At 41.2% G+C, this 25,478-nt stretch overlaps 1 protein-coding gene across 11 annotated transcripts in view; it reads left to right on the top strand.

The window, feature by feature from the left end:
* HMBOX1 (homeobox containing 1) overlaps positions 1 to 25,478 on the top strand; it is a 193,228-nt gene that overhangs the window by 165,971 nt on the left and 1,779 nt on the right. For 3 of the 11 annotated variants that reach the window (XM_075556443.1, XM_075556445.1, XM_075556444.1), the window contains 4 exons: positions 21,674 to 21,756; positions 22,999 to 23,094; positions 24,136 to 24,230; positions 24,467 to 24,538. In XM_075556443.1, the coding sequence (XP_075412558.1) occupies positions 21,674 to 21,756; positions 22,999 to 23,094; positions 24,136 to 24,230; positions 24,467 to 24,538 (346 nt within the window). Of the gene's footprint in view, positions 1 to 21,673; positions 21,757 to 22,998; positions 23,095 to 24,135; positions 24,231 to 24,466; positions 25,399 to 25,478 lie in introns of all 11 variants that reach the window. The other 8 variants (XR_012785738.1, XR_012785737.1, XR_012785736.1 and 5 more) reach the window with 8 other exon arrangements.

The raw sequence follows: 25,478 nt of genomic DNA, 5'->3' as shown, positions 1-25,478 counted from the left end.
TCAGAAGGTTTAGTTCAAAGAGATCAACTAAATGATTAAATGTGTAGAAGAAATGAGAACCACACAGCATTTGAACCACTTAATGTGCTTTAAAAAATAATAAAAAGCTTACTGAATTTTATCTTTCTAAATTTTTATTTGATGGATTGACATAGTGGCTGAAAGACTAAGCCAAGCATAGCCGTGGTTGTGAACACGGCATGGAACTAGACAGTGCTTTGTTCTGAATACACAAGCATATGAGTCAGAAGCTACTTGACATCACCGAACAACAAGAAGCATAGTAGCACCAACAGGTTAACCTCAGCGAATAACATCATCTCCACGATCACCACGTTCTGTAGACCATGTTTAATGTATATGAACATAATCTCAGTAAAATCTGTTTATATTCTGGTTCTCTCAACTCCTGTGTTAGTATATTAGAATAATGAGATACTCTGAGGGTACTGCAATCTGAGGATGCAAAGAAAGCAATGATTCACCTGCATTTTCTAACTCTGTTGTTTCTTTGACTCAAGGAAACACTACCCAGACCTGTGCCATCTCTCACAATTGTCATGTTTGAAACTAGTGTTGCAGCCACTGTGTTACTCCATCTCATTTATAAGCCTAGGAAATTAGAATTCTGTTCTTCCCTATAAAATGAGAGAACTAAATACTCATGTTTTCCCTTTTTTTGGTTAGAAAAAAATCAGGCAACCATTGGACACCTATGAATACTCCAAAAAGCATGTTTTCACTATTTAGAAGAAATTGTCTTCTCTTATTTTTCAGTTTATCTCTTAGATTAAAACTTTGTGCACTGCTTTATAGTTGTAAATAAATATAGATTTTATTTTCGTATTTATTTATTTTTAATCATTTTATTAGGGGCTCATACAACTCTTTGAAATCTGTACATACATCATTTGTGTCCAGCACATTTGTACATATGTTGCCATCCTCATTCTCAAAACACCCACTCTCCACCCGAGCCCCTGGCATCAGCTCCTCATTTTCCCCTCCCTCCCCATCCCCCTCCCCCTGAACCCTCAATAATTTGTAAATAATTATTATTTTATCATATCTTATACCATCCAATGTCTTCCTCACCCAATTCTCTGCTGTCCATCCTCCAGGGAGGAGGTTACATGTAGACCTTGTCATCTGTTTCCCCTTTCTCCCTCACCCTCTCTCCACCTTCCTGATATTGCCATTCTCACCACTGTTCCTGAGGGGCTCATCTGTCCTGGATTCCCCGTATTTCCAGTTCCTATCCCTGCCAGTGTACATCTCCCAGTCCAGCCGGTTATGTAAGGTAGAATTGGGATCATGATAAGTGGGTGGGGGGTGGGGAGTGGAGGAAGCATTCAAGAACTAGAGGAAAATTTTATGTTTCATCCTTGCTACACTACAATCTAACTGGCTCATCTCCTCCCCACAGCCCTTCTGCAAGGGATGTCCAATTTCCCCCAGATGGGCCCTGGGTCCCCACTCTGCACTCTCCCTCATTCACAATCCTATGATTTTTTTTTATCTTTAATGCCTGATACCTGATCCCTTCAATATCTTGTCATCTCACAGGCTGGTGTGCATATTCCATGTGGGCTTTGTTGTTCTTCAGTTAGATGGCCCCTTGTTTATCTTCCAGCCTATGGGACCCCAGATTCTATATTTTGACAACTGGGCATCATCAGCTTTCTTTACCTCACTTGCCATGCACCCGCTTTGTCTTCAGTGTTTGCTTCAGGGTAGGCTGGTGTGCTTCTTCCTTGTGGGCTTTGTTGTTTCTTAGTTAGATGGCCACCTGATTGTCTTCAAGCCTTTAAGACCCCTGATGCTATATCATTTGATAGCCGGACACCATCAGCTTTGTTCGCAACTTTTGCTTATGCACCCTGTTTGTCCTCAGTGATCTAGTCGGGACAGGCTAGTGTGCTTCTTTCATGTGGGTTTTGTTGTCTCTCAGCTAGATGGCTGCTTGTTTATCTTCAGGTGCTATATCTTTTAGTAGCTAGACACTATCTGCTTCCTTCACCACATTTGCTTGTGCACCCATTGTCTTCAGCGACTTAAGGTGCTATATCTTTTGGTAGCCGTTTCTTATTTCTTATGTTGCCGCTCAGTTGAGTAAATTAGCTGAAGAAAATGTATTGTTCACATCCAGAATCGTGATCAGCCATGTCTGGCCAAAGTAGTTATTTTATTTAGATAGGAAATCCATTATAACATTTTAAAGTTTCTTTGTCTTTAAGTATGATAGATTTTTAACAAGTGGCCAAGCCAATGAGAATAGACTTATTAAAAGGGAAGTTTGATAAAATGACAGGTGTGATCTATGGATTTAGGAATAATGTAAGTGAAATCATGTTAAGCAAAAGAGAGTAATACTATAAAAACACAGATAAAAATTGAAAGAGATAATACGGTTTCAATAAGTTAATTGCGTTAAGTGTTGAAAAGTTATAAACTCTATGCTACTTTTTGTCTGTTTCTAATGACATGGTGGTTAAGAATATAGGCTCTGATTTTAGTCTCAACTCTTAGCTATCCTTTGAAAATTACTTGTAACATGACTATACTAATTGTACCTATCTTAAAGGATTGTTGTGGTTTAATACCAAGGACATGCATAGCAAGTGCTAAGCAATAATACATAGTACCCATATCTGGTGTAATACTAAATAGTGTCCTTTTAGCCTTAGAACGGTGCCACACAATAATTGGATTACACTATGAATAAGGTGCTTGTGACCCAAGGAGGGGATTGAACACACTGCTCATAATGCAAATAACTAGTATGGAACCTTTCCAGAGGTAACACTTTGCAAATAAGGTGTATACAAACCCTAAAGAGAGGATTGGTCAGTTTTGTATTCTGGTTGGCTTAAAGTGGAAGAAAGATAGGACTTTCTCCTAACTGGAAAGAGTTACAGTCTCAGAAACCTGTAGAGGTGGTTCTGCCTTGTCGTATAGGATCTCTGTGAGTCAGCGCTGACTCCGTGGCAGTGAATGTAAGAGTGGGAGTGTGAAGCTTAATGGAAACCATTCACAGAAGCAAAGGGAAGACCTCATTCATGGTCACCAAGAAAGAAGAACCCGGGTGGAGTGTGTCTTTTCGAACTGAGGAGACTATGATGAGAATTACCAAGACCCAAGAGACAGAAAGGGAACAATTAACACCAGCAACAGCATGAAATGACAAGGAGGAGTGGGTGTGTCAACACTCTAAACAAGAGATCTGAGCACCTTTAGGTTAGAAGCTTTCTTGTGAGGTGCCTCCAGGTACTTAGCAACAGGCTTAAAAGTTTTGTAACATTTGCCCAAGCAGGATGGAGGCCAGGTCAAGGAAGTAGAGACTTGCCCTGGGTATGCCTGGAGGAGCATGCCCTTAAGGGCAGATGGGAACCCCACATGGCCAGAAGAATCTGGGGGTGTGTGCTGTGTTGTGTCTGCTTCACCCGCAACCCCTGCTCCCCCACCCCCCACCCCCGTGGGGCTGCCCTGTACTGGAGAAAAGGATATTGCCCACATGCTTTTTGATTCTGATTCCAAGTTGTAACCCTGTATTTCCCTAATAAACCCCACAGCCGCTTCTGTGATTCCTCCATTCTGATAGTGGGACAAGAGATAGGGTGGAGAAAACATGCTTGGCATGCAAACAATTTGTGCAAAGCCACCTGAGAAAGTAAAAACCTTGAGTGTATGCTCCTCAGTCGAGCAGGAAAGGAGGACGGATAAGTTGATAGCAAGATGTAGAAAACTTGATGCTGTCATCTTGGAAGTGTTTGCTTTTCTCAAAGCTTCTCATTTTGCCTACATAGAATTTATTACTGTAATATTTTTGAATATCTTACCAGTAACTAATTTTTCAGAATTTGTGCCACTGTTTCCCAAATTTCGTGTGTTAATTCTTTTTGTACATGTCGATTTTGGGGTTAAAATTTGTGAAAACATTCTGGATATTAAAAAGTTGAAAATGTTTTGAAAACTATTCCCACCATTCCTTTTGTAAGACAGAAACTAAATTATAGTCCCTTTTCTAGCAAACATCTAATAAAGTTCTAGTACTTTTCAGTTGACAAAATGGTATTTGATTCATTTTCCCTTGCTGACTTGTATTTTAAAAGAATATTGTTTTAAAATTATGAAGAAATTTTTCCTATTGGCTTTTATTTTAGAGATGCATTGTTAGGAAGAACATTTGCGCAACAGTCTTGACAGAATGGATAGTAATTTCTTCACTGTTAAATAATTTTCCCTGAAAAAAATTTTTTTTAACCATGTGTTTTAAAGGTGTAGCGTCTGAGCTCCTGCAGGCTGGGGTTTTGGTTTAGTTGTATTCAATCAGCCCACAATATAGCACACCACCTTTGAGCTTGCCTGAATTAAAAATTTAGGAAGATCCTACAGCTTTTACAAAATTAGGATTTATTCTCCCCTTTCTGCTACATGGGTAGAAGAAAAAAATATTTTAAAATTTTTGTTAAAGTTGTAATGCCTTGATTCAGCTCAGTGATAAATAATAATTCAGTGATTGAATAATAAAAAACATCCACTCAAAATTAGCAGAAAAGTGACTTTCAACTGCCTCATCCTTTTTCCCTCTTAGCTGCAAGCATATTTTTCTGAGAGCAGTCACTACAGAAGCCAAGTGGGGCCCTCTAAAACCTACTGCTCATCTTGCTCTGAACTGCGTGAGGACTGAGGCTCTCTGCTCACGCTCCCTGAGGGTGTTTGGCTATCACTGCACCCTATGGTGAGCTTGTCTTGCCTTCCCTCTCTTCTGATGTCATAGCTATTCTAGGATAGAAAATTCTGGAGGAATGCACTGTACATTTTGGAATTAATGGATGCTGGAAGTTGAATTTTAAAAGAAGTTTACCCTTTTTCTTACTCCTTGTGGAATGACTCAGGTGGAACAGAATGAACTACACCTCCCGTATTAGCAAATAGAAGGAAGTGCTTAACATTTATAAGAGACAGCAGCAGCCTGAGCATGACCTCATTTCAATCCATTAGACTATTTGAGGAAAAAAACAACAAAACTTTCCCACTTATTGACAGGTAAAGTTATCCCAATCCATTTCTCATAGCCAGTAAGAAGATGAACTGACCTTAAATGCATTTTAAAATTGGCAAATTATACTTCCTGGTTCCTTTTTGGTCAAACAGAAATAGCCAAAAGAGAAATTATCACAGTGTTTTTTGAAGGCAGATTAAAAGTTCTTCCCATCTTTATATAGATTCTTTGCCCCAGTTTGCAAGGAAATGAAATATAATTAAGTAAATGTTGGTGTTAGTATTGTTTTTACTGACTCACCAATCAAGTATATGATTCATCATAGATTCAACTATTATAAATATTAATATATAAAAATAATAAAGTCAACCTTAAGGTAAATCTTCATGGGAAAATTGGTGATTTTTTCCTACTTTAAATTTAACAAATACTTTTACAAATTTCTGGGTGAGGACAAGATACAATAATTAACAAGACAGATGTTGTCTTTTATGCAATTTACAGTAATGCACTAAGGTATAATTATTAGACTAAACATTCACAGTATATCCAAAAGAATATGTATGTCCTTCATGTTTAAAAGTTTGAAGTTGGTAGAATATGGACTTGTGAGTGAATTTCACATATTTTGAAATTCGGGGTATTGGAAAACTTGGCGGACTGTGCATTTGCAATGATGTAAGATGTCTAAGAATGTAGCCATCAGACTGTACTTTGAAAACCTGGGCATCATAGAAACCCCAATCATAATAGTGCAACATGTAAATATTTTATTGGATCCAACTTTGACATGTCGTCCAGTAGCAGGCCAGACTAACCTGTGATGCTAACCCTCTTGAGACTATCATATACTTAACATTTTACTGGGATTAGAAGACTTGGTTTATCATCAAAAGGTTTCATTTGGAACACTACTGCTTCCCAGATTTCTTCTGAAGGACTGTGTTTAACTTGCATGTGACAAGTAAGATAACCTTCCAACTCTGGCAGTTGTCCTTTTAATCAGAAATAATTTTTCTTTTAATTTTTTTCCTTCCTCCCACCCCACCCCCACTCCTAATTTTTCTTTTTGAAAGGCAATTTGAAGAGTTACCTGTTTTATAACAAAGGTCGTTTGATCAACTCTTAAAAACTATCAGAAACAACAAACCACTGACACAGAACAAAACAAAATACAACAAGAAAGAAAAGCTTGTAGTTAGTTCAAGGATCATTTGTTGGCCTTTAGGAGTATTTTCCAGTCCAGTCTGTTGGGGCACCACGCCCTGGCCCCAAAGTCCACCTTCAGCATTCCCTGGGGACCTTGCTGCTCCATTCCCTTGCTGTTCCACTGCACTCCCCCAGTGCTTTGCCTTGGTGTGGAGGGATCAGATCGGGCACAATTCCCACACTGTGTCTCCGGTTTGTTGTTGTTGTTTTGTTGTATGTTGTTGCTTGGTTTTGCTCTGTCTTCTTTTTGTACATGTTTTTTATCTCTGCAGGTCTGTCTAAATAAGTTAGGATGAACAATCTGGAGGAAGAAACAACGGGACGGACAGTTCCAGGGGGACATGGGATAAGGGGAAGTAGGGGGAAAGGAAGTGATGTTAACAAACCCAGGGACAAGGGAACAACAAGTGATCCAAATTGGTGGTGAGGTGGGTGTGGGAGGCCTGGTAGGGCATGATCAAGGGTAATGTAACCAAGAGGAATTGCTGAAACCCTGGTGGGGACTTAGCATGATAGTGGGATAGGAGGAAAGTCAAGGGAAATAGAGGAAAGAGCTGGGAGGCAAAGGGCATTTGTAGAGGTCTAGATAAAGACATGTACATATGTAAATATATTTTTATATGAGGTTGGGGAAATACTGTATATACTTGAATATAAGCTGACCCGAGTATAAGCCGAGGTACTTAATTATTACCTGGGAAACCAGAAAAATTGATTGACTCGAGTATAAACCTAGAGTGGAAAATGCAGAAGCTATTGGTGAGTTTCAATAATCAAAACAAATGAAAATAAAATTACTAAAAATTGAGACATCAGTGGGGTAATGTATTTAAATATTTATTTTTAAAATATATATAAATAAAAGGACAAGTCATTTAACATTAGTAAACCAGCACAGTAAGTGGAAAACAGGTTCAACAAAAACAATAAGTATCAACAATGATACCTTAAGAGTACTACTATTCCCTGAGCTCAATCAGCAACCAAGCTAAAATGTAAAGAGTTAAAATTCTTCAAAACTGGATTCCTCATCAGCATCCGTATCCCAATGCAGAGCTTCAGCTGGTGTGAGGGCATCATAGACGCTGTCCTCACTGAGATCGCCGTCATCATCATCACTGCTGTCATTTTCATACAAAGCGCAGTCTTCACTGCCATCCATAGCATTACTAATACTACATTTCTGGAAGGCACGTCGCACCATGTCTTCTGGAATGTGTTCCCATGCATCTTGAACCCACTTTGCTATTGACTCCATGTCAGGTTTCATAGTCGGGCTCCTTTTGTTAGTCGGGCTTGACCAGATGGCATCAATTCATGCCACTGACCCATGTATAAGCCGAACCCCAGTTTTTCAGCACATTTTTTGTGCTGTAAAACTCGGCTTATACATGAGTATATATGGTAGATCTATGTGCATATATTTATAGGTTTAGTATTAAGGTAGCAGTAGGACATTGGGCCGCCACTCAAGTACTCCCTCAGTGCGAGAATACTTTCTTCTATTAAATTGGCATTCTAAGATGCTCACCTTCCACTGAAGACAAAGCAGGTGAATAGCAAATGTGGTGAAGAAAGCTGATGGTGCCCGGCTATCACAAGATAGAGTGTCTGGGCCTTAAAGACTTGAAGGTAAACAAGTGGCCATCTAGCTCAGAAGCAACAAAGCCCACATGGAAGAAGCACACCAGCCTGTGAGATCATGAGGTGTCGAAGGGATCAGCTATAAGGCATCATCAGAGCAAAGCAATCTTACCATAGTGAATGAAGGGGGAAGTGCAGAGTGGAGACCCAAAGCCCATTTGTCAGCCACTGGAGATCCCCTTGCAGAGAGGTCTAGTGTAGGAGACGAGCCAGTCAAGGTGCAATGTAGCAACAATGAATAACACAACTTTCCTCTAGTTCCTAAATGCTTTCCTCCCCTTCCCCTTCCCCACCCACCCAAACTATCATGATCGAAATTCTACCTTGCAAGTCTGGCTGTACCAGAGGATGTACACTGGTACAGATAGGAACTGGAAACACAGGGAATCCAGGACAGATGATCCCTTCAGGACCAGTGGTGTAAGTGGCAGTACTGGGAGGCTAGAGGGAAAGTGGGTTGGAAACAGGGAACTGATTACAAGGATCTACATGTGACCGCCTCCCTGGGGGACAGACAACAGAAAAGTGGGTGAAAGGAGACGTTGGACAGGGCAAGATATGACAAAATAATAATTTATAAATTATCAAGGGCTCATGAGCGATGGAGGAGCGGAGAGTGAGGGGAAAAAAATGAGCTGATGCCAGGGGCTTAAGTGGAGAGCAAGTGTTTTGAGAATGATGAGGGCAATGAATTTACAGATGTGCTTTACACAATTGATGTATGTATGGATTGTGATAAGAGTTGTACGAGCCCCTAATAAAACGATTAAAAAAAAGAACTATCGGGAACAAACAATAACCCCCCTTCCAAAAAAAATTTTGGAGCACACCAGCCTGTGTGATCATGAGGTATCAATGGGACCAAGTATCAGGCCTAGAAGACCCAGAACAGACAATCATATTGATGCGGCATGGTGGGGGGGGGGGCTGGAGGGGACAGAGTGGAGACCCAAAGCCCATCTGTAGACAGTTGGACATTCTGTCATAGAAGAGTCACAAGGAAGGGATGATCCAGTCAGGGTGCAGTATAGCACCAATGAAATCTAGAACATTCTTATATTTCTTTAATGCTTCCTTACCCCAGTATCTTGACCCCAGTTCTATCTTACAAATCCAGCTAGACCAAAGGATGTACACTGGTCTGGCTGGAGTTGTTAACACAGGGAATCTAGGACAGATAAACCCCTCAGGAACAATAATAAGAGTAGTGATACCATGAGGGTAGAGGGCAGGTCATGGGGAAAAAGGGGGAACCAATCACAATGATAGATGTGTAACATGCCCCCAAGGGGGACAAACAACAGAAACGTGGGTGAAGGGAGACAGCAGTCAGTGTAAGTCTTAGATATGAAAATAATAATAGTTTATAAATTATCAAGGGTTCATGAGGGAGGGAGGGGAATAATGAGCTTATAACAAGAGCTCAAGTTGAAAGAGTATGTTTTAAAAATGATGATAGCAACATATGTACCAATGTGCTTGACACATGGATGTATGGATTTTATAAGAGTTGTAAGAGCCCCCAATAAAATGATTTTTAAAAACCAAAAAACCCCCAAAACTATAGGAAACTCAAGATACAGAAAGAAGAATCTACCGTATATACTCGTGTATAAGCCGAGTTTTCAGCACATTTTTTGTGCTGAAAAACGGGTTTGGCTTATACACAGATCAGTGGTACCCCAGCGAGGTATAACATCTCACGGGTGATTGCCGTTCCTCCACTGTTCATTCAAAGCCCCGCTGACACTGCAGGGCTTTGAATGTTTGTTTACTCACATCTAACCAGTCAGAGCCATCCTATGACGTGGACGGCTCCAATTCGCAGAAGCACCGTAGTGATTCACTTATGCCGGCAGCTGAACTGATAAGGATGTGTGGCTGCACTCCATCTCTCCCGTCTGGTCTCTGTGTTAATTCACATCCTGCATTTCCCACCCTAGGCTTATACTCGAGTCAATCAGTTTTCCGGTTTCCCAGGTTATAATTAGGTACCACGGGTTATACTCGGGTCGGCTTATATTCGAGTATATACGGTAGGTTTCAAGGAAAGTAGTAAGCACCCCTATATATGTGCACACTATTATGTTCCTCCTTCTGCCTTGATGAAAGTCATTGGGATAATCCAAGCCAGTGTACCCCTGTTTCTTTGGTTTGTTTTTTTTTAATCGATGCTGTTGTATGTAGTTGGTTTGTTTGCAATTTGTTGAGACCAGAATTTTGGGTTGATCTTTTGGAAGATCTCATTTTAGATACAGACTATATTCTTTTAGCAATAGTTAGTCATCCTGTAAAATAAGAATAAACAAATAAACGCTTACCAAGTCTGAGCATGTAAGAAAAACCAAACAGAAGATGATGGATCCAAATTAATCCCATTCTGTCAGTCTTCGTGCTGTAGTAAATTGTTATGAGTAGTGTCTGTTTCATAGTCAGTTTATAATTCAGAGCCTGTTTTTAAAATAGGTTCTTTTCCACAGTACAATTTGTGCATTAAACATAATATAATCTTACAAAGCAGCTACTGACACACCACCCTCCACCCTACTTCCTACCATCAAAGGCTCACAAAACAGGGAGGAGGAAGATGTAGTTGATACATAGCCAGAGGTGGGTGAAGTCAGTGCAGCAAGGCCCACACTAACATCAGTGCTTTAATTGCTAGTGAATCTGATAGATACAGTTCACTTTCCAAGGGCCCACAGTTCCCACTGGAGTGACCTGCACTTCATGGGGACAGTAGAAAGGCAATGGACCAGCAAACAAAACACTGCCCCCTTGTGCCTATTCTTTTTTTTCTGTTGGAATAGAATTGAGAGTTGAGCAAATATTTGATGAATTCAGTGTGGATATTCATTCGTTTGAGAGATGTTATAGGAGAAATGTTGGTGTTTGGTTGTGTGTGAGTGTGTGTATGTTTTCAGGTAGTTATTTATTTGTTGTCATTTTCAGCAAGCAAGGCTGTCATACACAGAACGCAGGTTGTCAATACTCCATCCTCCTATCCTGATGCTGTATTCTCCTTCATACATTTCAGTTTCTCAGATTATCGTCTCAGCATACAGATTGAATACGTATAGTTCCCTTAATGCCAAGGACCACAGACTTTAGTAGATTGTAACTCAATGTAAAGAAAGCCAAAGCCCTCACAATTGAACCAATAGCCAGCATCATGATAAATGGGAGAAAGCTTGCAGTTGTCTAGGAGTTCGTCTTGTTTGCACCTGTAAGCAGAGTGCATGGAAAGAGCAGTTCCCCGATGAGTTGCATTAAGTCTGTGTGAGACGTCTTTAAAGTATCAGAGAACAAGGATGTAGCTTTGAGGATTAAAGTGCACCTGACGCCAGTTATGTGTATAATTGCCTCTTGTGCGTCTGCAAGAGTCCTGGTTGTATAATGGTTAACCATTCTGCTGCTAACCACAATGTCAGCTGTTCAAAACGACCAGCTTCCCCAAGGGAAAGCCCAAGACTTTCTACTCCCATAAAGAGTTACAGTCCCAGGAACCCAGCGGCAGACCTGCCATGTCCTGTGGAATTGCTGTGCATCAGAAATGACTCGACAGCCGGGAGTTTGGGATTTGGATTTTGAAGTATGTTTTATGTGTGTGGAAATTAGACAATGAATAAAGAAGTCTGCAGCATAATTCATGCATTTAGATTATGGTGTTGGCAAGGAATATGGAAAGTACCATGGACTGCCAAAAGAACAAAAAATGTATATTGGAAGAAGTACAACCAAAATGTCCTTAGAAGCAAAAGTGTACTTTTGGACATGTTATCAGGAGTTCTCGTCCCTGGAAGTAGAAGGGTGATGAAAAGAGAAAGACCCTTCGGGGGGGATTGCCAGCAGTGGCGACAACAGTGGCCTTGCACATAACAGATGTGGGGATGGCCCAGGACTGGGCACTGTCACATTCTGTCATACACAGGGTCAATCTGAATTGAAACCGAATTGGTGGCACCTAACAACAACAATAGATAGAATAGTTGTAGAACCCTAAAAAACCTGCTCAGATTGGCACAATTAATTTCTCATTCCTTTCTCTTTTTTCAATTATTAGTATTTTTATGATAGTTTTATTGACATCTTACAAAATCCAATATCTTTTCATATTTGAATGCTTCCTTTCATTCCAGGAAACAGCAATGTTTTGTTTTTTTTTACACCCATGGATGTTATAATTCCTCAGAACACTCCTAAGCTCATCACATCATCTCTGGTTGCCCTGACTGCTTATGAGAAAGTCCACCCTGAAAAATGGCCCTTATGAGAGGCTATGATTCCCTGATGCATGGACTGAAGGAGCAATGTGGTATTGGGAGTGAGAATATGATCTTTATATCGGGGCAAAGATTATTTTAAAAAATGTGTGGATATTCAGGTGCCTTTTCAAGCATAACGAGTATCCTGAAAGGAATTTTCTTGGCTAAAGAGTTGAGCTGAATCTAAAGCAAACCAATCTCACTGCCATTGAGTTGATTTCAAATCATAGCAACTCTAGACTAGTGTAACCACGCCGTAGGGTTTTGAGTGTGTAAACCTATAGAGGGGCTCATCTCCTGATCTTTCTCCCACAGCAGCATCAGGGCTTCAAAATGGCCCAGGAACCACCTTCAGAGGTGATACTTAGACCTCAAACCTTTGCATTTGCCTTTCCTGTAACAAAAGGGCATGTCTGCACCGTACTATGAAGAGCCATCAGATGTAAGGAGTGAGACACAAGCAAAGGCTTGAACTTGGAATTCTGGAATGTGGAACAGCCAAGCAATAAAATTAGCCTATCTTTCAGTGTCTTATGCCTGAGTTTATTTCTCTCTTTCAGAATGTAGGCGGTTTCTTCCCCCCAAAATAAGCCAGGCTCATCTACATTGAATATTTGCTCTGACAAGGACTACCCTCCTCAAAACGTTTTTTTCAACGTTTCAGGAAAATCACAGCACTTCTGTCTGCACTTGCTGCTTCATCTTACAATCTTAAATTGTGTCGATTTGTCATTGCTTTGAAGTAATTGTACCCACCCCACCTCTCAACAAACTCTTCATCACTATCACCTGCTCTTGCTGCGCCTGCAAATTTTAAATAATTTAAAAGACTTGGAACTTTTTCGTGCACTAAATAAGGCCCGTTTACAGTGATGTTGATCATCTAAACAAATTATCAGTAGTCTTTCCATTTCGATAATTAGACCACTGTATTGCTTAGAAATAATTGTAGTTTTCATTGAAGCAGAGCCTCTCCCATGTTCTGTTATCCTCAGCCCTTTAAAATTGTTCCTGTTGTTGACCAGCTGCAGCCTAATGCTTTGTCTATGGCAAACGGTGTTTCACCTCTCTGATTTGTTATCATTTCCTCTGTATTTTGTCGTGGTTGTTTTCCTTTTCCTTGATGCATCACCAGCCCTTGCATCAGATTTACAGTTTGGAGGCAATGATACAAGGGTGACTGAAGTCCGGATACAGTTAGCACAGTGTTAACAGCTATGTGATTCAACTGTGAAAGGCAGTTGTCATTCTTTCTCCAAGGCAATGACCCACTGAAGCTGCATATTGCTTTTCTCATGAGCATCACAAAGTAGAGTATGTGTTACTTTTTTTAACATTTTATTGGCACCTATTCCACATATCATACGATTTAGTAGTTCAATATCAAGAAGAATTGTACAATTATTACTACTATCAATTTTAGGACATTTCCAACACCCTCCCCCCCCACCCCCATGGTTAACTTGCCTTTAAAATGAGTTGTGTAATCACAATCAGTTCTAGGACTCTCTCCCCTCTCCTGCCTTCATTGCTTACTCCCGAAATGTATGTTTTTATTTGGTTGTTTTTATTACAAGCCACTGTATTTAGCTCAAGTTTTAATTCAGTAGACCTATGGCCATCCTTTCTTTTCCATATGCAGGACAGTCTTAACCTGGAGGCTTACTATATGCCACAGGTTGTTAACCCCTTTACCTGTTGGTAGGCATTAGGTGGCTTCCATCTTTGGATTGTTGTGAATAGTAGTCTGTGTGTTCCTTTTGAGTGAGTACCTGGGAATGGGATTGCTTGATCATACAGTCATTTTATGTATAGCTTTTTGGCATAATTCCCAGCTGTTTTCCTCACTGACTATACCATATCTTTTGCCAAAGTTTTTATTAGATTGTTTCTTGGTAAGTTATATGCATACATGCATGTGTTTACATATGAAGGAGCTTCGGAAGTTTATGGAGTTAGTTGATAAGGAATTAGAGTTAAAGATAAGGAATCTTCTCATGTATGTGTATGTGTGTGTGTCCTGGATGGTAAACCCTTGTCTGACAGATGGTTCCTAAAATATTTGTCTCTTCACTTTGTTGATAAAGTCCTCTGATACACAAAAGCTTGTAATTAAGTTCATTTTCATTTGTTTTGTCTTTGGTGTCACATCTAAGAATCCATGGTCAAAGTCTAAGTCATACAGCATTACTCCTTTTTCTTCTAAGAGTCTTATGCGTTTTAAATCTTCTTTTCAGATTGCTGATCCATTTTGAGTTAATTTCCATAGATAGTGTGAGGTATGGGCCCAGCTTCATTCTCCTGCTTTAAAGAGACTATTCTTTCCTCATTGAAGTACTTTTGTTGAAAACCAATTGACCATAGTTTATGGATTTAATTTATAAAGGCATAAATATTGATGTATACTGATAATTGTTTAAGTTGAGAAGTCCTAGGGTTTATTAAATTCTCCTCTGCCCAGGATAAAAAGGTAGGGTCCCCCCAATAAAATGATTTACTTAAAAAATAAAGGTATGGTCAGATATTGGTTATCTCCAAAGCAATTCGATTTCCTTTCAGGGGAAGACAAAACCCCTGGAAGAGAAAGGACTGCGGTCCTAGGGCTATCAGGGGCTTCGTACTGACGCTATATAATTTTGCTTCCAGGAACTCTTTAAAATTTACGTGACTTCAGATTAGATGATTCAGTGGTACATAGAAATTTGCTTTACATAGGTATAACGAAGTCTAAAACAGTAACATGTCTTAGCTGAGTAATGACTATTCCTTTGAGCCAAGAAATCATTCAAGAAACCTGCATTCTAGGTTGTCTGACTGTGAGAAAGTCAGGAGAAAGTCAGTCCTCTGGCTGCTTCTCTGTAAACTCCAGGTCCTCAACCTGCAAAATGAAGACGTCAGCCTGGTGACATCTATCTATCCTACTTCAAGTTCTTGAATCTTTGTCTGCATCTAATGTGTGGTGTAGCTAAGTTTCTATGTAATGAATTCTATTGTAGGATTCTGTTACATTTATAAATTTGGATGAAACAATTTAACTTCTTGGGTCTGTTTGCTCTAACTTGTTCGTAGGCCAGCAATCATTTTCAACTTTTAACCCCTCTGTTTTCATCAGCTTTTCTATTTTAGAACCTTCAGAAACTGTGGATCCATAAAAACTTACAGCTTCTTTAGTAATCAAACTAATGACATATATTTTAGCCTTTTCTTGTCTATAAAATTTACAAATTACTCTTATTTGTAAAACTAAAAGGGATTTATATCAGGGATGGTGTTTGGTTACCACTACTTATTATTCAGACTGAGACCACAATATAAAGTCTGGGACAGAGTATGAGGAAAACGTGGAACAATCAAAGACCAGGCAAAGACCAGCCTTACTGGTGTGGGCGAGGCTGGAGGAATCCTCAAAACTATGGCCCGTAGATACCTTCCAAACCTAGAATGTCCCCAACTCATGGAGATAATCTTTCAGTCATATAGTAGGCCTGTACTGTGTGTAGCGTTCGTAAGAAACATGCTCTTCAGAACAGCTAGTCATGGGAGACCACGGGACAGCATTTGACCTAAAGCACAGTTCAGAAGGCAGGAGGGGCAGGAAAGATGGGCACAAGGAAACGGGGACTCCAGGGAGGAAATGGGAAGATTGAAGGTGAGGGCAGCTATGTCGGAGAGCAAAGTGTCTACAAGTGGTTAGCATTCACCCCAAGCACAGCTACACTGCGCGCCAATAAATACATACAGTTCCATGTTGCTTACATTTTGAATCAGCAAGCTTTATCTTCAAGGGTTACTTTTTTTGTTTTTTCAATTACCGTATATACTCAAGTATAAGCCGACCCGAATAACAGCCTTGGCTCCGAATTTTACCACAGAAACTGCATTTTAAAATGTGCTGGAAAATGACATACACACATATATATGGTATAAAAATTGCACATTCTTAGAGAAAATGTGGGGAAATGTAAGAAAATGTGAAAAGAAAATTTAAATAATCGGAGATAATCACTCTGATCATATTGATAGATTTCCTCACAGTTTTTTCTGTTATGTATATTTTTTAAAGAGAATTATGCTGTTTTATAATTTTATACTATCTAATATCATTTACATGATCTTTGAAGCATGATTTGTAATGATAGAATGTATTTTCAGAATATGCTATCATTTACGTCCCAGTCCTCGGTGGCTGGACATTTAAGTGAAGAACTGTAGGTCTAGTTTCAGATCTAGTGTGATCTCATCTCAGTGCTGCCTTGGTTGCATCTGCAAAGATGCTGAGTCAGTCACTGCCACGGAGTCGGTGCTGATTCACAGCAACACCTGTGGGCTTCTGAGACTGTAACTCTGTGTGGGAGTAACAAGCCCAGTTTTTTTCTGTGGCTCTATCTGCTGGTTGTTTCAAATTGCCGAGCAAGTAGATGGCAGCTCAACACCTAACCACAGTGCCACCAGGGCAAAGACCCTGATTCCCGATAAAGTCACATTCTAAAGTTCTGAGTTGACTTTGAAAATGAGCTTGTGTATTTTTACAGTGTCGCAGACATAATGCACGCATCATACATTTCAGTAGTTCAGCCATATTCATCAGAGGGTTGCAACCTTCACCACAGCCAATCCGGGACATTTCTTCTCTCTTGTGCTTGTTGTTAGCTCCCCAGTTCCTGCCAGCCTGCCCTGCCATCGTGGACAGGAATTTGGGAGGAACACTGTACACCCTCACACTTCCTGCACCTTCCTAACGCAGTAGGGGGATGAGGGTGGCACTGGGAGGCAAGAGACGGTTATAAAAGTCCACATTAAATATTGAAGAGTCCAGGTACATAGTGGATTTCTAACTCTGTCCAGTCTGTTTCCTCAGTCCCTTGATTGTTTCTCAGGGATGTGTTAAGATAGAGCGATTAGTTTTAAAAGGAACTTTGACAACTTTGGATAAAATATAATAGAAAATAATAATAATAATAATTTATAAATGATCAAGGGTTCATGAGAGGGAGGGGGAATGAGGAGCCAATTACAAAGGCTCAATGTTTTGAAAATGATGATGGCAACAAATATAAAAATGTGCTTGACATAATAGATGTATTTGATAAGCTGTGTGAGCCCCCAATAAAATGATTAAAAAAATAAAATGTAATAGAACATCACTTTTTTGGCCTTTAGGTGAGTTGAAAATGTTCCTATTGATGAAAAGATAGCTGTTCTAGACTCACTCACTCTCTCACTCACTCACCCTCCCACTAACTCACTCGCTCACTCATTCACTCACCCTCCCACTAACTCACTAACTCACTCACTCTCTCACTCACTCACCCTCCCACTAACTCACTAACTCACTCTCTCACTCACTCACTCAAAAAAATAAATAAATAAAATAAAAGATTGCTGTTCTATTTGGATAAGATGTTTGCCAATTTTGTCACTTCTACCTCTACCCTGTTGTTTAAAATAGAAGTAAGTTTTCAAATGGGAAATTTAAATTATTGAGCCCCGTTCATCCTTGTTCTTCCACACCACCACCCCCTCCCCCATCTCCAGGGCCCGTTAACACCCAGCAGCTCTCCAACAGGAGATGGAACAGATCAGTTATGTTCCAAATGTGTCCGAAAATGGTGTCCTTTGTTCTTCTTCTCAATGAGTTTTCTTTCTTCAAAAAATGACGTCACCTGCATGGGAATTTTGCTTGGTGGTGGAGAGAAGCACACTGAATCGTAGGTAGTGGGTGATGCCTGACAAGTCTGCAACCATTATTTTGAATATCTAAAATGGAGACATCCCAAATCTCTCCAGCTGAAATAGTTCACGTACGCACACAGAAGAAAATGTTTATTTGTGTGCCATTATTACCCCTGGCTTGGGAATCAGGCTTGCTTTTCTGTATGCACAACGAGACACAAAAGGAGGAATTTTCTAGCTGCAATTTGTATAGACTTCAGTGTTCTTGAAAGGAAGGTACTTCAAGGCCATTTCCATTTGTTATAGCGTATGGATTCGCTCACCTCATGCAAATTATTTTTCCACTTTCCATTTTAATTCTTTGCTGTCATTGTCTGGCAAAATGATCATTTGGTTTCGTTCTGTGACACTACTCACTGATCACTGAGCTGACAGTGCCCTTTGTCTGTGACAGTGTAGCGCCCCACGGTTTATTTGTATTGCTCTTCTTATTGCTACCTGAAGATTTCTGCTTAGGCTGTATTGCTTACTCTTGGCTTAAAAAAATGTGTAGATGGTGTGTTTTAACTTCGAAGTTCCACTTCAGAAACAGGTCCCTTTTATAGTCTTGGGCAGAGCCATGTTTATAATAATGTATGCACCTTGTAACAGTCAAAACATCTATTTATCTGAAACAGTCTGAAGGTTAACATGTTTGAAGGTGAATGATAAGCAGTGTGTGCTGTTCCGGAGCCTGTCTTGGATGGGCTTTATTACTACCTTCCTGGATGTCCTTTCCATCGCCTTCCCCATCCGGATTTCCGTTTACTTTAAACCCTCAGCTGTTGTCACAACTGCCAAACTCGCTTTAGCCCTACAAAAACGAGCGTAACCATGTAATGCTCCTGCTGCAAATGGAGAAGTGGGCCTTTATTGGGAATAGAATTCTCTTCCTCTGCGGGAAAGAAGAGCTGTGATTCTGAGAAGATTAGAAGTTGAGAAGCTAAAAATTAAGCACACTCCTTTTAAATAATGTCCACTTTGCTAGCAGAGAAGGCAGGGCGTCTGCAAAAGTGACAGTGGTGAGCGTGAGGCCTTGTGACTTGAGAGTGGAGGGAGGTGGGGTGAAAAGGAGGAGCCTGAAAGCAACTGCTTAGCCAGGAGGGAAGGAATTCCGGCAGAAAGGAGTGCCCGGTGAAGGCTGAAGATCACGCCTTAGTAAAGAAACCAGTTGGCCCTGTTTATGACTTTATCCAGGAACACTTGGTGTTCCTGAGGCATTTCTGCTGGGCAGGAGATTGGCTGGCCTGGTGTGGTAGGAGGCCAGAAAGGTGAAATAACGCATGTTTCCTCTTCTAAAGAGTACTGTGGATTTGCCTTGCTGTGGAGTTCAGGCTACCAAAGAGAGCTGAGGCCAGAAAACCGATAGGTAAACCGATAGGTTAAAAAAAATTTTTTTTTATATAGTATGGTAGAGAAGGAATTGGAGATCTTTTTTCAAGGTAAAGAACAAATTCTTTTGAAGAGGAGCAATAAGTAAGTAGAAAGTTGGGAGATTTGAGGATTTGAGATTACGGAGGTGGAGTTCTAGGAGTTGAGCCTTAGATCTGTTAGCTTTTTAAATGACTGATGAGCGTATCCTTCTCCTGTCTTGAAAACCTCTAGGGGTCCACATTTCTTTCAGGTGTCCGTCAGAACAGGCACCATTCCTCACACTTGGCTCATCCTCATGTCTTCTGAACCCTGTGTCCTAACCCAGAACTCTCATGTAGTCTCAGAATCTTCAAGATTCTCCCTACATTTTTACCTTTGCACATGTTGCTCCTGTTACATGGAATGCTTTTCCTGTTCCTTTCTGCCTTGCCATATCCTTCACACCTACAAGACCTACTCAGATAGCACTCTCTCTTGAAGGCTTCCCACGCTCCTGAAGATAGCACTGGACAGAGCCCATCTTTTTCTGTGCTCTCATAGCAGTCTGTTCGTACATGTATTGCGTTTTACCAGAAGCATATATGAATTTCCAGTTGACTGTAAACTCCTGAAGTCAGGAGCTGTATTTCCCTTCTTTATCCACAGTGCCAAATAGGTAATATTAAATTATTAATATCTGTATTTATTATTGGGTTTAAATGAATTGAACTCATTTGATACATCTTAGAATTTAATATACATTTAAGTCATCTGGTGCTCATAGTAAAATTCAGGTTCTGATTCAGTAGGTCTGAGATGGGCTTTGAGATTCTGTACTTTAGGCTCCTCCTAGGTGCTGCCAGTGCTGCTAGGTTATGGAGTGGGTCCAAAGTGCCTGTGGCCTAGTAAGGAGAAGTAGAGTCCAAAGAAGGTTTTTAGGAATAGGCAAGTTATCAGGACACTGACACAGAAAATGTTGCTGTACCCAAAGTGATAAATGAATTAAAAAATTTAGATACTTCATCATGAAATAAAGCAGGAGACCATCTGGAAGGTGGTGGTTGGCAAGACTAGAATAATAAAATATTATTGACTGAGGCACACCTGCCACCGGAGGCTGTGGGGAGGAGGGTGGTGATGGTGGGTTATGAGAAGGGTCAGGAGCCTCCAGTGTTTAGTTACAATAAGAAAGCATTCCCACCTGTGTTGAGGCAAGAGTGATGGAGAGAATAGAAAAGTCTAGATTACAGGGCCTGGGAAACCCCTGAAGAGATGGTAGGAATAGAATTTGACAAGTGATTGTTTCCTGAACTTAAGTATCCAGCGCCTAAGGATAAAAATCTTTTTTCTTTTTTTTTTTTAACTCAAAGATGACAGCACTTCAGATTAACACAACTCTTGTGACTGCAGTTATCCCCATGTGTGGAAAATAAATGTCCTGCCACTGACGCCTTTTAAGGAAGAGCACCGATGTCTAGATCAGTGTTGTCCAATGCAACAGCCACTAACTAGTCACATGTAACTATTTAAATTTGAATTCGGTACAATAAAAAATTTAGTTCTTAGCCAAATGTTAGTAGTGGACAGTGCGAAATAGATCACTTCTATCATCACAGGAAGTTCTGTGGGGCAATCTAGCCTGGACACACCACTGTCACATCCTACAAATGAACATATTTTTCAGTGGGTTGGTGTCTTTTATTTTAATAATTTTATTAGGGGCTCATACAACTCTTATCACAATCCATCCATACATCAGTTGTGTAAAGCACATCTGTATATTCATTGCCCTCTTGATTCTCAAAACATTTGCTCTCCACTTAAGCCCCTGGCATCAGCTCTTCATTTTTCCCCTCCCTGCTCCCGCCTCCGTCATGAACTCTTGATAATTTATAAATCATTCTTTTGCCATATCTTGCACTGTCTGACGTCTCCCTTCACCCACTTTTCTGTTGTCCATCCCCCAGAGAGGAGGTTATATGTAGATCCTTGTAATCGGTTCCCCTTCCCATTCCACCCACTCTCCTACCTCCCCGTATCACCACTCTCGCCACTGGTCCGGAAGGGATCACCCGTCCTGGATTCCCTGTGTTTCCAGGTCCTATCTGTACCAGTGTCCATCCTCTGGTCTAGCCAGATGTGTAAGGTAGAATTGGGATCATGATAGTGGGAGAATGGGGTGGGGAGGAAGCATTTAGGAACTAGAGGAAAGTTGTATGTTTCATCATTGCTACCCTGCACCCTGATTGGCTCGTCTCCTCCCTGTGACTCTTCTGTAAGGGGCCGTCCAGCTGCGTACAGATGAGCTTTGGTCTCCACCCCGCACTCTCCCTCATTCACAATGATAGGATTTTTTTGTTTTGATGATGCCTGATACCTGATCCCTTCAGCACCTCGTGATCACACAGGCAGGTTGATGTCTTAATGATAATGTATAACAAAAAATAAAATTAAAACACCGTATCTTTATTGGTTACCTCTGCAGTTACTTCAATGAAAATCAGTACCCAGATGAAGCAAAGCGAGAAGAAATCGCAAATGCTTGCAATGCAGTGATACAGAAGCCAGGTAAGTCTCGAGCACAGCTCTGGCTGTGGTGCAGCCCACAGACGCTCATCAGCAGTTAGGACCCGAAATCTCCCCTTCCATTCCCCTCTCACTGCTCTCTGCCACTCTGCCAGCCTGCTGCAGGCAGTTACTGCCCAATTCTGTTCACTCAGCACTTCTCAGCATTCAAAATCAAATGCTCGCCTTAGGAGGGACCCTGCATAGGATTCTCATCTAAGTATGCGTAGATTTACTTTTCAGAAATTTCATATGATAATATCAAATCCACAATAATAGTAAGGTTTAAAATATTTAAGCAAGATTGATCTAGTTTGTTTGCATTTGTTATAAATTACACGATTCAGTATTGCTGTTTTGGGGAAGAATTGTTTTGGTGTTCAGCTTTTCTGGGTCTTTCCTGTGTTTCTGTGCAATTCAACAGAGCCCTGAATTCACGTATTGTTACTGTGTGTCTCCCCCTCCCACCCCCTCCCCACCCCGTGCTACAGTATGCCACATTCTACAGTTTTAATTACTAGAAACCATCCTCAGTTAAGTGGATATGATTGATCTCCATTTGTCTGGTTATTTTTATGGGCAAACAGTAATTATCTCCTTTAGTGATAAGCCAGATTTGTAGCCATCTAGACCCTACAAACTCAGCTCCAAGTACATATAAGGGAGTGTCCTCAAGCCAGGCCCTGGCAAACCTGTCTTGGTTTCCCAGCCCTGTAGGTGAAAAGCTGAAAAGTAAACAAGGACATGCTGAAGTATAAATGGGCAACATAGTGCGGTCAGTGGGATGAGACATCTGAGAACAGAGGACCATCAGTCTGACATTCAGACTGAGTTCTGCCCTCCGGCGTCATGATGAGGGAGGATGGGTGATTGTAGTGACCTGTAGTCTTCCAGAAAATATGCGTGTGATACTCTCTGTCTGAGGCAACACGGGAACGTTTAGTACAAAGCCTGACAATGAAGTGAGCCTCAGTTATCTGGAAACTTGGTCACGAATACCATATTCAACTAGACCTGGCTTGTCGAATTCCCTTCATGTGTATGACCGGTGTGTTAACAACTGAAGTTGTGCATTATACTAGGCAACGCTAAAAAGAACGGTTTTAGCAATAAGTGTCAACTAAAGCATCTTTCAAAAAGAGAGAAAAGTAGTAAGAAAGAAAAAGTAAGAGAGCAAGTAGTAAGTCTTTGAGGCTTTGAGGCCCCAGCTGTAAATGATGAGAATTGTGGCCTGTGCGTTCACAGGTAAAAAGCTGTCGGACCTGGAGCGCGTCACCTCCCTGAAAGTCTATAACTGGTTTGCTAACAGACGGAAGGAGATCAAGAGGAGAGCCAATATCGGTACTGTATCCGAGGGCTGCTTTCTCTTGCAAACGCTCTGTTTGTTTGAAGGAACTGTAGGGCTAAATGATCCTAGGATCTACGCCTAAGAAGGTTGTCCTTGTGTTTTCCTTCATGGTATTCCTTCATGGTGATTCACTAAAATTAGTATGATTTATTCTCTGTGTTGTACCGATGACATGATTATTTATAAAGCTCAATGCCCTTCGTGTGTTAAAATATCATGTCAGCCATACCTGGCTGATGATTTCTGTGGTACCCATTAAAGATGTGTATACGGTTAAAAGAGGGAACTGATCAGCAGGACATATCTGATTGTTAGAAGTGAATGACAGAGGCTTTATGGACAGGGACACAACAAGAGGCAGGAGATAAACAGCATTTGAGGAATTGGAAGTTGGAATTGAAACAATTTAGCCGAAGGATTGTTTTTGAACTTTTTGAATTACATTTTACTTATAAACATACTTCCTTTTCATCGTGACAACTTGCAAATGCTTTCTAGCTCCCCCCCCCCCCGCCCCCCTGCTCTAAGACTGGAAAGCTAGTTGGTTTGTTAACTAGTGTTTGTCAAGCACCTGACAGTAAGGGTCTTGAGCTTTACATGCATTGAGCAACAGGGGCTCCAGATGGCAGATGGGTATCAAGCCTGACCTGGGTGTGCATTTGAACGTTATCCACCTTAGGTCTCCCTCGTGGTGTAGTGGTTACACGTTAGGCTGCTAACCTGAAGATCAGCTGTTTGAAACAACCAGCATCTTTGTGCGAGAACAACAAGGCTTTCTGTTCCCATCAAGAGTTCGTCTCAGAACCCCACAGGGGCGGTTGTGCCTTGCCCTACAGGGTCGCCAGGAGTCAGAATCAACTGTGTGGTAGTGAGTTTGGTTTGATTTCTGGTTAAGTTTTAAAGAAATACGAAGTAGAGGAATCTAGGTTCTTATTTAATTAACTCTGATTTCCTGAGTACAAAAATTAATTCAGTATATCCACCATTATAATAATGTAACAGATAATTTAGGGATCTCTATGCTTTTTTCGAAGAAGCAGCAATCCTGGAGAGTCATGGGATAGATGTACAGAGTCCAGGAGGCCATTCCAACAGTGACGACGTCGATGGGAATGACTATTCCGAGCAGGTGAGCCGCTGGAGAGAGGTTCTTGGTTGCAGAGTGGATGGGACAGTGTAACAACTCAGGTCTGTGGGTGTGCTTAGTGTGGGGTTTTGGGGGAGACAGTCGAATGTCCCTCCACTCTGTTTGTGTGTCTACTTAGATTGTCATGTCATTTGAGAGGAATGTGGTACGATTCAGTTGTCCTGTTGAATTTGTGAGAAATCGCTACTCACCCACATGGATTTATTGTCATACAACAGGATACTTGGCAAGTACGCAATGGGGAGGAGGAGGAGGGAAGAAGTTCAGAGGGAGGCAGAGAAGCAGAGAAGGTAGAAGAAGAGAGGAGGATCTGATCCAAACAAGCAAGTTACACCATTCACCACACACACACTCAATGTTTGAGAAATACTAGGGGCAACTGGGTAGCTGTAATCCATGCCTAAACATGTGCCAATACAGGACCCAATGGCAAGTCCCACCCACCACGGCCCCATTGCATTAGGAACCCTCGTACCGAGATGAGTGGTTCTTTCAGAATCTCCCTGGCACGTTGACACAACCCCCCCCCCCTTTGTCGATCACCTGCATGTCTTCCCATGTCACCTCATTGCTTGGAAGACACGTATTTATTTGTAGCCACTGGATGGAACCGTTCCATTTAGCTGAGAATGTGGGAGTCCTTCCCACCCCAAACCTCCCACACCTCTATGACCAGATTGCATTAGGATATTTATAGGGCTTAAAATCCACTTCCATTTGGAATGGTGTCATCCTCTAGGTCACCTCACCCAACAAAACTGTTTCTCTTTCCCCTCTGCCAGTCACAAATGTCGTCCACTATGTTCCACCCTGTAGTTCCCCGTATTTCTGCAGCCTCTGCCTGCCAGCTGCAGTTCTGTGCAGAGCCGCTGTACATTCTAAAAGCTGCTCTGAAAATAGACTGAAGCAGGGGTGCCTGTGCGTCCCAGGAGTTAACTTTTCCCCTTTGGGGTGCGCTAGCCCAGCTCAAGAGCATGCCCTGTGTGTCTGGCTAGTTGGAGACACTCCCGTGACTTACAGTCACCTCCATAGATGGCGTCTTCCCTTCTGTCTTACAGATGCCCTAAGAGTAGCACATCCCCAGCTTTTTTCCCTAAGGGGCTTACCCTTTCAAGATCCTTAACACAGAGTTCCCCTGCAGATGTGACAGGTGAGAAACTCACCCCTTTTGTGTTACACCGTCTTCAGTCCCTGACATACAGCCCGAAATGCCAGTTTCCTTTCACAGTT

This window comes from Tenrec ecaudatus, chromosome 8, assembly GCF_050624435.1.
Source record: "Tenrec ecaudatus isolate mTenEca1 chromosome 8, mTenEca1.hap1, whole genome shotgun sequence".
In the NCBI taxonomy this organism is placed as follows: domain Eukaryota; kingdom Metazoa; phylum Chordata; class Mammalia; order Afrosoricida; family Tenrecidae; genus Tenrec; species Tenrec ecaudatus.
The sequence above is the reverse complement of the archived record's forward strand: the minus strand, read 5'-3'. Positions and strand labels throughout refer to the sequence as shown.